At 51.3% G+C, this 12,748-nt stretch overlaps 4 protein-coding genes across 4 annotated transcripts; 2 read left to right on the top strand and 2 right to left on the bottom strand.

The window, feature by feature from the left end:
* Positions 1-392: 392 nt before the first annotated feature.
* Positions 393-848, bottom strand: ASPGLDRAFT_40128 (uncharacterized protein; the record flags this gene model as incomplete). Its single annotated transcript, XM_022545178.1, has 1 exon — positions 393-848. One exon carries the CDS (start codon positions 846-848, stop codon positions 393-395), a length of 456 nt encoding a protein of 151 aa, XP_022395965.1.
* A 1,679-nt stretch (positions 849-2,527) lies between these two features.
* Positions 2,528-3,187, top strand: ASPGLDRAFT_137277 (SIMPL domain-containing protein; the record flags this gene model as incomplete). The annotated part of the gene is made up of 1 exon (XM_022541515.1): positions 2,528-3,187. The coding sequence occupies one exon, from the start codon at positions 2,528-2,530 to the stop codon at positions 3,185-3,187; it is 660 nt and encodes a 219-aa protein (XP_022395964.1).
* Positions 3,188-3,490: 303 nt separating this feature from the next.
* On the bottom strand, positions 3,491-6,482 carry ASPGLDRAFT_1062806 (uncharacterized protein). Its single transcript, XM_022539506.1, has one exon. The coding sequence runs from the start codon at positions 6,313-6,315 to the stop codon at positions 3,793-3,795; it is 2,523 nt and encodes an 840-aa protein (XP_022395963.1). The 5' UTR covers positions 6,316-6,482; the 3' UTR covers positions 3,491-3,792.
* A 2,477-nt stretch (positions 6,483-8,959) lies between these two features.
* Positions 8,960-10,953, top strand: ASPGLDRAFT_85999 (TolB family protein; the record flags this gene model as incomplete). The annotated part of the gene is made up of 1 exon (XM_022550358.1): positions 8,960-10,953. One exon carries the CDS (start codon positions 8,960-8,962, stop codon positions 10,925-10,927), a length of 1,968 nt encoding a protein of 655 aa, XP_022395962.1. The 3' UTR covers positions 10,928-10,953.
* Positions 10,954-12,748: the final 1,795 nt, after the last annotated feature.

The following is a 12,748-nucleotide window of genomic DNA, read 5'->3' as shown; positions in this document are numbered from 1 at the left end:
CTGACCCTAGCCTTGCCCTATCTTTCAGAAGTATCGGAACCTCGTCACTAGAGTGTTGCCGCTCTTCGGTCGCGCGACCAGGGGTGAGTTAGGGTGAGTGCGCTATAGAGAGGGTGAGCCATCACCCAACATCATGCAACGCTGCGATTTCAATCCTGTGAAATCCTTATAATCCGCCAGCATGCTACAGCCATTAATGATTGGCTGTCCCCTTCCAACTTCAATGAACTACTTGGCATCTGCACACATAGCCACAAAAGGAGAGCCCCCCCCCCCCCCCCCCTGGTAAGTGACTCAGCATGAGCACAGTGAACTCTTCTCGCCCTTCATGGATGTTCCAAAATTTGGATTGTGTCAACTACAATAGCGTAGTGTGGTCTCTTGAGCACTATTCAGTTATAGACAATATGGTGTTCATAAATCAAAGCAGGAAAAGAATAGTTGGGAATATGAGACAAATAGGCAAAGAAAATTGGAAATGCATAAGTAACGTATGCATTGGCCTTACTAAACGGATATGCGTCAGCCAAGGACCCGAGATCGTCGAGACCCAGACCCAACCCGGCCGTCAACACCTTGAGACAGACACCAGTAACGATGGCTCTGCGACGGCGACCTTTGAAAAGGTCCTTAACTTGAGGATCCTCATTGACGCGGCGTTTGATTTCTTTCTTGGCACAGTGACGGTTGACGAGCCACACGCTCGACTGCCAGGCATTCACGCCGGCAAGGGCGTAGAAGGGCGGCATAAGTTGCGCGAGAGTGACATTAATCGTGAGTCCGGTGAAGGATGCGGCAAGAGCTAAGCGATTTGATCCCGTAGATCGTACGAATTTCGTGTGGGACATGGATTTGCCAGTCTCTGAAATCACGGTTGGTGCGAAGGTTCAACACCTCGCCCATCTTTCTGACAGCGGGCCCTGACGATGGCATGTCTCCGGCTGGTCAAAGGCTTGATTTACAGGTGTTGAGGATAAAGGGCAGCACTGGCTGTTCCACGGTCCTAGCTGTTCGCTGTTGTTGCGGAATGCCTGATATTTATGCCCATTCGAGGCCGACAATATTCGAGCACCTAAGTCTTCTCCAAGCTGAATGCATGACTGTTCTGCTTATTATTCCCGCAACTTCTACCAGCTAGGCAAACGCGGCTGTGCTGGTAATTCACCTCAAATCTGCTTACTTGTAGAGCAAACAAGCAAGGCTGTACCGAGATCTGCATCTGAACCACTAGGAATGGTCTGGGGTTTGCACCAGTCACATCTCGAATCTTCAGTCCATGTCAGCCTTCTCTTGGCAACTACAACAATTTCGAATACCCACATCTTGCCTGCATAGCACGCGCCAACGGGGCTGTGCTGTCCAGGACCTGGCTAGACAATTAATTTAATTTATTGTGCTTCGAGTTGGGGTTCTAGTTGTTGAGAATAGAGGGAATATTCACTAAATGGCCGTAGGCTATACTGTCAGCCAGAAAGATACTCAAAATCCCATTCGGACTGGACTTTTATGGCCGTTCGCTCACGCACAAAGAGACCCATCTTGCAACCACCCCGGATGTACATTCAGTGAAGGGGAATTGTTATTGGATCCACGCCCTTGTCCATCAACGCACAATCTCTATATGCTGGCCTATGATTGCATGGGTTAAGGGGGATTCTTCCCAGTAACCGCGATCATGCAAACCGCGCCGACGGAGATACTTTGAGCAAGGGTCTGGGTTAATCTGCGGGTGAGCCAGTAAGATATTTACCACCTCAGTGTGCCCATATTGAGCAGTCAATGACAAGGCAAGTTGACAGTGTTTGTCATGAGCATTCACTGAGACAGCTCCTGTATTGAGTAAAATGGCCACCATCTCTAAATGTCCATGCCGTGCTGCCTGTATCAGCGGTGCTTTTTCAATCCAATCTCTGGCATCTGGGTGAGCTCCGTGCGCGAGAAGAATCTTCATAATCCCAACATAGTCCACCTACGCGGCCAGGCATATAGGTGGTCCATTGGGGACACGTCTGTATTATGAAGGCCTCCGTAGCGGCTCGCTTTCCGGCTCTGAAGGAAGTCTTTTGCTACGGTAAAACAGCGAGGCTCAATATACTCCGGCGTGATTCTATCTATCCTAAATAGCATAACAAAAAGAAACATCTCTCCCCCCATGTAAAACAGGTAATACTCGCTTCATTCATAAGGATACAGTCACACTCACGAGCATAGCGAGTGAGTGTGGCAAAAACAGAAACTTAAGTCGGTGATACATTGGCAGGAAATCCGCACAAACTGCAGCCAGACTTCCACCCTCAAGTATAGACACGATTGCTCTCTCAGAGCTTGCAAATACATTTGCTTCTTTTAGCTACACATCACTGCATCTTGGCATAACATTATAGGATCCACAATACTGTGGCTAAGTAAACAGACCGCCTATTTCAGGAGGGGCACCAGAAATATATTTTTATGCAAAAGAAACACTCTTCTTTCATTTATTTTTCCACTTCTTATCTACTGAATTCTATCCTCATAATCTAGAAAAATGACACCAATCACAATCAACGTCACAGGCTCCTCCACCATTCATCAACCTCCAGAACAAGCCGTATTGTTCTTCCACGTTCAATCCGAGGGTTCATCGTCAGACACTATCTCCAAAGAAGTCACAGCCATCTCCAACCAGCTCCAACAAACATTCAAACAACTAAAATCAGACTCACTCGCCCCAGCCCCAGTAGCAGCATTCTCAACCAGTTCCCTCCGAAGCTGGTCCGAGCGACCCCGAGACCGAGACGGAAACCCTGGTGAACGAGTCCATTACGCCCAGCTGCGATCCGAAGCTACATTTCGCGAGTTTCAAAAACTAAGTGAAGTGGCTGGTCGGCTAGCAGCATATCCAAATGTCGCCATCTCCAACATTGATTGGCGACTAACGGACGAGACCAGACAAGAGCTCGGCTCCAAAACGAGAAAATTGGCGATGAAAGATGCCATTCAGAAAGCGTCTGACTATGCTGAGGTCATTGGGCGAGAGGTGAATCCGGTTGAGATTACGGATATGGAATCTCCAGGTTTGCACTCGCCGGGGTATATGGCGGCCATGGAGGCGTGTCCTATGGAGGATGAACGCGAGGAATTGGATCTTACGCCACAGGATGTTGAATTAACCAGTTCCATTCAAGTCAACTTTCGTGGGGAGTAATCAAATTAAGGAGCATTCACTTGGAGTGCTTCACTGCTATCTGCATAAATATTCAGATGGGTTTGCAGACGCTGCGGCTGTATGCCAGTAACCGGTCTGTGGAGCAGGGGATAAATGATTTCGAGTCTGCCGTGTCGGAGTCTGCGATCTGGTTCCCCTCTCTTCAATCACTTTCCCTTTCAAATTTTGCATTTCCGAAAAACCATGAGACCACGATGCACGTATTCAATTGGCGACATCTTCGCTCATTGACGAGGTATTTGAGTTGTGCCTCGGACGGGCTGGACGAGACGGAAATCCAAGGCGTTCATGCGACCACAGAATCTCTGCTGTCCTTCACAGGTTTAGAATCGATCTACCACGGCCATACCCGACTTATCCGGTGCAGCAGCCGGCCTACTATGGAGCCGCACCGTTGACAAAACCGCCGTCGCCCCCATATGTGCAGCGTCCGGTGGAGATGGAGACGCAGTGAGAGTAATTAATATATTAATCATATATACATTCACTATTACTGTACCGGAGATCTATGATCTTCAGAGTCTATCATGTAGATCCGTACCCACCGTCTCTATCGAATATCACGCCGATCACTCACGGCCAGATCAATATAGCTTGGAGAAGAAACTGTTCCCCTGCGACACTCGCCGAAAGTCATCGACGGCCGGACTCACCGGCTTCAGCTGAATATCCTCCATCTCCAGTGACTCGCGCCCCCCCTGATGATACACATTCGGCTGGCTCTCCTCCGCTTTGGCCTTCATATAATAATGCTCGTCTTCCTCTTCCATCCCTACAAACCACTTCTCTTTCAGCTGTCTTCCTTCCGGTCCTCCGCCGCACGCGCCCTGCAACCGTGCTGAAGAAGAACTGTTCATGGCGAGTGCGAAGAGATTTGGCGGCTCTGTGAAATCCGTCACTTGCTTGCCGCGGACTTCGAGCATCAGAAAGACGAAACAGATGGCGCTGGTGATAAAGGCAAAGACGAGGATGACGTAAAAGACACCCTGCCATTTCTCGGTGCCCCCCGAAGCATACCCCACGGCTTGGACGGAGGCAGAGAAGGATTGCCGCGTGGGCGGAGAGAGGATGTGCTCGGTATAGTTCCAGAAGTGGACGAGGGGGCTGTGCTGCGAGCTAAGGATGAGGGTGCTCCCGGCCATCACGGCGAGAGCTTCACTGATGGAAGGGAGGGTGCGGTTCAGCGCGAAAGTATGGCTGGTGTTGTCGAAGCCGGGAACGAATTGCATCAGGAGCCGGTCGTTGCTGGCTTGGCCGTCGGCGATTCCGGAACCTAGACTGAGGGCGTTGGCCCAGCCCGAAGCGACATTCTTCCAGTCGGGCTCCCACACGCCTTCGGTGACTTCCTTGTTCGTTCGGTTGTATTGGAGGTCGTTGGCGGCGTCTTCACAGTGGCTGTAGAGCGAGGCCCCGCTGGAGGCTGCTTCGTAGCGCGTCGAACAGACGCCCGTCTGCTTCGCCTTGAGCGAACACAGCACATACGGCGGGTCGGTGATGAAATCCGGCGATGCCCCGAGCAGGTAGATGGCGTCGGTGGGCCACAACCCCGTCGTGTTGGTGATGCTGTTGTACGGCTTCGGATACTTGCCAAACACCGGCGGTCGTTGACCATACTTCTCGCCAAAGCCGAACAGATCGTCGACGACGGTCTGGTTTAGCCACGACGGATACCGTGGGATATCCGGCGGGGGTGTAACACTCCAGTTGGTCGGGCTGAACGGGTACGAGGTATTGGGCCACTCGGTGTAGATCAACGGCGAGAGTTCCTCCTTGGTCATGCCCACGCAGAGCACATTCACGGCGGGCGAGGGGACCGATGCTTCGAGGCTGTATTTGCCTTGGCCGGATGCTTCATGGGGCTGTCGGATGCGGTTGATGGGGTCTTTGGCTGCGGAGAAAACCCCGCCGTGTGGCATGGCCATGGTGACATTGTTGACCAGTCGACCGTGTTGCGATGAGAGCGCTGTCATATCGGCAATGTCGATCCAGCTGCCGGTGACGGTGGTATTATCGTAGATGGACCCTGTTGATCTCGGGCGCGCAGCCTGGTCTGTCGACGTCCCATTGCCATTGTTAACCCGGTCACTCCATTCGGTAATCCACTGCTGGTAGTTGTGATAGGCGTGGCCGACATGCTCCATTTCCAGACAGGTGATGTTGCGATTGACCGGGTCCATCGCAACAGTGACCGGCGTGTCACAGTGCGAGGCCAGATACAACGTATTCGCAAAACTGGCGGCCACATTACCCTGCAGCGTGGTTGATTTCACCGGTCCCATCAGCAGCTTCGGCGAGACTAAAGCTTCGGCCGCGGTGGTATACAACATGGCCACCAGTGTCGCTGTCAAGGTAATCATCCCGAGAAACGACAACCCGGAATACTTGACATTCTCCCAGTGGGTAATCAGCGATCCCGGCTGCATGATCCACGTCCGCATACTCATATCCGACAGGCTAATTCCGCGCGAGCCCTGCATCAACGCGCGCCGACTGAGCACCTGGCCCAGAAAGGCCACACAGACAGTGACATACGACAGTTCAATCGTCTTGGCGAACAACGCACTCAGCAGATTCGCCGTCGACGGCGCCAACCCCCCATCGCCAATTCGGCTCTCCCACCTCGGCTTCAACAATCCAATGACGAGATAAATACCCGAAAAGACCGTCGCGTACAGCGCCAGAAGCAGAATAGTAACAGAGACCCACGACAGCCGGCGATGCAAGATGGGCGCCCGACTCGGACATTTCACGGGTCGAAACGCGCTATCTTTGGTACTCGCACTCGCACTCGGACTTGGTCCCGGACTCGGAAGACCCCACGGGGAGGGCGTCAACAGCCCCGGACTAGTCGCCGCATTGGAGCTCTCCTGCGACGTGCGCTTCCTCACCCTCGGCATCGTCTCGGCATGGCTGATCCCCAGTCCCGTCTCTCTGGGCTGGGGTTCCAGCACACCGGAGTCATCATGCACTGGGTGATACGCTGTATCTTCCGTCTGCTGGCTAAAACCGAGTGGATCCCACGACTGTTGAGGGGAGAGAGGGGCAGGATCCGAGAACGGATTCGATTCAGTCGGCCGTAAGAGCTGGCGTTGTGACTCGGAGGCCATGGGGACAGAACCGACTGGTTTGTGTGAAGGTTCAGGCGTAAAAAAAAAAAAAAAAGTTCCAAGGCGTCGTTATTATCCTTAATTCTAACCTTAAAGTGGCCATGTGGAGGCCTGAAATTTAGGGTTCTTGGCGGGTGGCCTGGCAAGGAGTTTATTGGTGGGACGTGTCAATCAGTGGGTTCGCCGCATTTCTATTCAGGGTGTATGGAGTAGGAGAAAGAAGGTGAAAATTTTTCAAAGTGGGGGGATTAGTGGTGCTGGGCATACTGTGTGGTGAAAGTGAGACCTCTGCAGCCTGTTAGAACTTGTGTAGCACGGAGCATGCAGTGCGGACTTATGCATAGTGACCCGTCCGGGCGGCTAGAAGTTGGCCGAGGGTGGCTCTAGGGAGGGATAGTTTATGGGGTTGTTTGACCAGGCCAATGGAGAGATCCTGGTATCGCTGTGGCGCGTTCTCAGTCCAATATGATTGAAATTGTTGCCAGAACTCCTCCTTCAAAGTTCGGCAGGCCCAGGCATATCTTGCAGGAGGGGTGGTCTGTGGGGTAGACTTAGCTCCTCTTTTTGCTTGCTCATCAGCATTTTCGTTCCCTGCAATGCCCGCATGTCCAGGGATCCAGCAGACATGCATCTGTCCGGGTTGGATTGCTGTGCATCGGGGAGACCGATTGGGCCAGGCACTTGCGGCTTCTTGAAAGGCCAGGATGGTGCTCTGACTGGAGCCCCTGGGGCAACCCTTTACCCTGCAGCTGTCGTACTACTTCCTGGTTGTCAAGGAGGACATATAGGTTCTGAGTAAAGGGTGCCTGGATGCTATTGAGGGCAGCCTTCAGCCCCTCAGTTGCTGCAGTTGCCTCTGCGTCAAAGACTTCATGCTGTGGGGAGAGAGAGATGGCCGTGCGCAGCTTCTTTCTTCCATATGGCCCAGTATCCAAACCAACCAGCGCCAGCCGCAGAGACTGGGTTATTCAAGCGGCTGCCGTCTGTGAAGAGGAACATGGAGAGTGAGGGGCATGAGTCTACCCAATGCTAAAAGTCTTCGCCAGCCCTGTCTCGGGTAGAGCAGATATTTCAGAAAGTACTGGGGTTCTCCGGCTGCCAAGGGGGATAGATCAGAGGGTCAGTCTGTTCTATGCCCTCCAGCCACGGCAGGTGATAGCGGGTTAGGCGTGTATTTAATAGGGAGGATTTTGTTCGAAGTGAGCGTCTGAGAACTGGGTGGTCGTTGTCCAGCCTGGAAGCGCGCAGTCTGGCAGCAGCGCGTTTTCTGATCAAGGATGATCTCCATAGGGGGGATAGCAGTTTCCCGATGGAGGACTGGGACAGGGGTGGCGCGGTATGCTGGAAGGGTGCCCCGGAGGGATTCTCTGAGCACCCGGTCAAGGCGAGATAGGGCAGAGTCGACTCGGTTTGATATATGTCTGGTTCCGGGGCCTGCGTCGGCCCGGCCACCAGGCCTCAGCAAAATCCAATATGAAAACGCTGGTTTGGATTCAGAAGTATCCTTGGCTGCGCAGAGCATTCAATGGAACAACGACCAGGTCTGTATGGAAAGTTCGAGAATCTACGCTCAAGTCACTGCGACTGATAGGTTCATTCAGTTTTAAAAAAATATATTTGTCGTTGTTAAACAAGAGAGCCCGCTGGATCAGGCAGATGATATTCAAGTGGATGCGGTTCTCAAGCACATCACGTCTGGCAAAGATTCTGGAAAGCTCTCCCTGGGTGGAACCGTGTTTACCAATGGTCAACACCAGCGTATTCTATACGGAGGATGAGGCAGTCACCAATGTCAGAAGCCCTGAAGGCTTCCCTGTTGTGTCCGCGGGAGCCGCAGAGACAGCGCGCAGCCTCGGCTTAGGCTTCCCTTTCTTATTCCATTCTCAATTAGTACCATATTCTCATTGTCTAGACTATTGGTCGAACGGGCCACCAAGATTATACAACGTGATTCTTGGTTTCTTTTCTTAAGATGGTAACATCAAGCGATCAGAACCATACCACCAGATGGATACGCTGGCTAGAGCCTGCCGAGAAAGATGGGAGTTTAGGAAGAAGTGGGATACGCCGGGCCCAAACCCGTGCCTGGAGCACGCATACCGGCAGTACCGGGATATCCCTGACGCTTCATCTCCACAAATCATATCCATCCTAGCAACGAGACCCTACATTTTCGGCACAGATCTGATAAGATCTGATAAACAGGGCAATTTCGTCGCGGGACAAGCCGTGGATATCAACCAGGGTCTCGGGGTTAATTTCCTGGCGTGGTTTTGATTTACCAAGGCCTATCTCCACCTCGCTTACAGAGTAGCCGACCTTACTCAAACTCGGCGATATGCTGCACACCCATGGTATTTGGGCATTGGGGAACTTTTTGTCTGTTAAGCGACGCAACAGGCTGAAACATGCTGATCCTCATCAATTTACCCAAGAGACCAACTTCTCCATCCAGTTAACTAATTTCCTCCCTTCGGCTAACCGACCAAATCCTAGTCAACCATTTATTCAATCTGAACCGGCTTTGACACTTTTTTACATACCCTACAGAATGTTTACTATATAAAGAGCGATACGGTGGAAGTTATACTTGATTCTGACAGAATTCCACGCATCGATCCGGTACAGGATTACTCAGGGGTACATGTTCTTTTTACTCATTCTGGCCCTGTTGGGTCCCACGATATGCCTGGCTGCCTGCCCCTACGCGCATCTGGCAGATACCAGAGACACCAATACAAATTTCACGCCGCGATTTGATGCAGTGCTCCCTCGCGCTGCGCTGGAAAAGAAAGGCATCATGCTGATGAACCGCATCAACCCATCCTCATCGCAACTATACATCACCAATGCGGATGGCTCAAACGAGCGACTCTTGCTGGGTGATGACTCCGTATTCGAATACCATGCATCCTTTTCTCCAGACGGCCAACATGTCGCCTTCACCACTGAACGTAACGGCGATGGCAACTCTGATGTCTACATGGTCCACGTCAATGGCAGCGGTCTGAGACCCATCGCAACCACACCCGCGGTCGAAGATGCGGTGGCTATTTCTCCCAATGGCAAATATGCCACCTACGCTTCCACGGCCGACGTCTACACGTCCAATATCTGGCTCACGGACCTTGAAACGGGCGCTACCCGCAATCTCACAAACCAGACTGGTGTAACGGGCGATCCGAGATCGCCGAACGGGTTCTTTGCGCCGAGCTGGTCGCCTGATGGGAAATGGATCGTTTTTTCCTCGGATCGAAACACCGGGTGGACTGGTCATGACAATGGGACTGGCTGGGAGCATACTCAAGAGCTATCTATCTACGCCATCACCCCCCAAGGAACAAGTTTCCGAGAGGTGTACAGTAAACCGAATATGACCTATGGATCTCCCAAGTTTTCCCCAGACGGGAAGCGCGTTGTGTTCTATGAGATGACTGTGCAACAAACATGGGACTCGCGGTCGTCGTACACGCTTAATACCACGACCAACCAGATTGTTTCAGTGGACTTTGCAACAGGCGCCGATCGTGTCACGCATACCAATTCGTCTGGGTGCAAGGTCTACCCGCAGTATACCTCACAGAATAGCATCGGGTACTTGATCAAGGGCGGATCCAATGAGGGTATTCACTATACGTCCACTTCGAAAAAGATCCTGGGTGGTATGCGATCGCCTGCGTGGTCTCCCGATGGTAAGCATGTAGTCTATGAGAAGACAGACTGGACAATCCGACCTTTGCAGAAGGAGCTGTGGACCTGGGACTCAGAGTGGGATTATCGCTTTATGGACGTGTTCCCCGGCCTCTCTAACCAGGGAGAACTGGTATTCACAACCAAGCAGACGGGTAGCCCGGGCAATTCGTCTGTGGCGGTGATGCAGCCCAGCGAAACCAACTTCACTCTTGCCTTCGATACGTTTGAAACAGACCAGATCGACGCAGAAACCGTTTCTTCGGGCGGTGGTGGATCTTTCCAGCCATCGTGGTCGAGTGATGGGGAATGGATCACTTTTGGGTCAGGATACTGGTTCCAGAGCCGCTCCACCAAGCCTGGTTGGATCTACCGGACCAGGCCTGACGGATCGAACTACGAGCAACTTACCTTCTCCAACTCTTCCAATGCGGGCTTCCCTAGCTACTCTCACGACGGCAAGAAAATCGTGTATCGAGAATTTCTGCCAGAATTCGGGCTACGTCTGCTGGATCTGGAAACCAACAAGACCACCACTCTGACGACGGAGCGTGATAACCTCCCCTTCTATTCGCCATCCGGTGAGTGGGTGCTATTCACGCGCAACATGACCGACCTGGCGAAAGGCGAGTTCTCGAACTACGAGGTGTGCATTATTCGACCGGACGGCACCAACCTGACCGTGCTTACTTCGTCGTTTGCCAACGATGCGCACGCCGTCTGGACTGCCGATGGGCGCATCATGTGGTCGAGTGGGATGTGGGGATTCCAGGCTGAGGCGGCGACCTACGACAATACCTTCCAGCCTTACGGCCAGATCATGATCATGGATGTTGATGGCTCGAATAAGACGGTTCTCACAAATAGCCTGTGGGAAGATTCGATGCCGCTCTATGTCCCTAATGCTTTTTTGGATGACTGAGACGGGGTATGTATGATAGAGATTGCGTAATACATTAGTGTGTTAAGAGGTTCTCCTTTCATTTATTAGTTGAAATAATTCTTTTTCACTATACAGAATCCTAATTCCTTCACACAAAACAAGCTGTTTATGCAAAAATAGCACACTCCTCACACCGTTTGCGAGCCCTTCCACTGTTCGCCATCTACACAGTAAGATAACAGAACACCCGGACTGCTTGCTTGCATTGTGTACACAAGATAAAGGTTTCATTCCAACGTCTCCCTCATCATGCCATCATCTAGAAGAACATTTGCCAGCAAAACCAGACACAGACATCACCAACGACAATCTCCAAGGCGTCAAAGTGAGATCAACAGCTGTATGAGCTTGTGCAAAAAGAACTTGATAAGGGTGCTATTGAGGGTTATGGGCGAGGGTATCTATATCACCATTTCCGGAACCAAAAGCATTGTGTTGCCAGGTAGTCTTGTTCTTTTCCATGGGTTGCTACGCCGAGCCAGCGGATAAGCCCAATGAAGAGAGATTGCAGCCCGAAGGGGAGAAAGAAAGGCATGAACCTACCCCAAGCCTGCCGATGATGTTGAGAGGCTACATCAACTGACAGGCATGAAAAGCCTGAACGACGTTCTATGCGCAATCACCAGCCCTCCAGCTCGGTACTTACGGGCCAATCTAGCGTATTTAGCAATTGCTACAGAGTTGCTGGTTGGTGACCATTACCAAGAGTATGAGATTGCGCATGCAGCGCGTTAGAAGACAAAGATTCTGATACCGAATTTCTATAGATGAGCTGATACAGCATTGTCTTTCTCTTCAGTCTGGCTCATGTTGATAAGCTGCCCTGAGCCCCAGAAAATTTGCAGCATTCCTGAATTGATTTGAACCTTTGATCTTCTGCAGTGATATGATTATGGTCGTTGAAAAGGCACAGAATGGTCTCTGCTCACTTCACTCAAATTGAAAATAAACACAGCCTACGCGAGCGAGGCATAAAAAAACAAAAACATACAACAGCCGGGATTCGCTGGTGGTCACCCACCCAACTACTAACCGGCCGGCGTGTGGCTTAAGTACGGCTGAGCGGACGGGAAGCCCTGTTCTCCACACCCTATGGTCGTATGTACTAGTCTTTAAATAAAGGAGAATATATGGTGCGAGTCTGAGTGCACAATACAGAGGGTGAGCCATCACCCAACATCGCGCAATCTCAATCCTTTGAAATCCTTCCAATCTAATGGAGGCTATTCTTTCTAATTGTTCTTTTCAATCCTCACCTCGCCTCATTTGTGGAACAGCGCTTTTTGCCCTCTATTTACAACCTCTCGCTGTTTCACCACCGGCCTTTTTTCCAACCCAGCATTTGATTCGACTACAAGGCTCTGTATAGTGTGTTGTTGAACAGAAAATGAGCTTCGGTTACAGCGTCGGAGATATTTTGGCAACCTTGAAGCTCGCTGATGATCTGAAGAAGCGCTTCTCCCAAGCCCCTAAAGAGTTCAGGACAATTTCAGAGTATGATCATTGACTATTCTAACACTTCCAGCAAGCATTGAGATCGGTAATGTAGACAACACTGATACCATGGAAATAAAATAGGGTCAAACGAGTATGGACTGTTCTTCATGACATTGATGACATCCTCGTTGATGGTTTGAATAAGCAACAAGGGCAGGACATCCAGAAAATCTCGCAAGGTTGCTGAGAAGTTCTCGAGAATTTGAAAGTGAAGCTGGACAGATCACAAGTTTTTGCTTACACAACCTCCAATTGGAAGGTTAAGGCTCGTCAAGCATGGAGCAGGGTCACATGGGATCAGGT

This window comes from Aspergillus glaucus (assembly GCF_001890805.1).
Source record: "Aspergillus glaucus CBS 516.65 unplaced genomic scaffold ASPGLscaffold_33, whole genome shotgun sequence".
NCBI lineage: Eukaryota > Fungi > Ascomycota > Eurotiomycetes > Eurotiales > Aspergillaceae > Aspergillus > Aspergillus glaucus.
The sequence above is the reverse complement of the archived record's forward strand: the minus strand, read 5'-3'. Positions and strand labels throughout refer to the sequence as shown.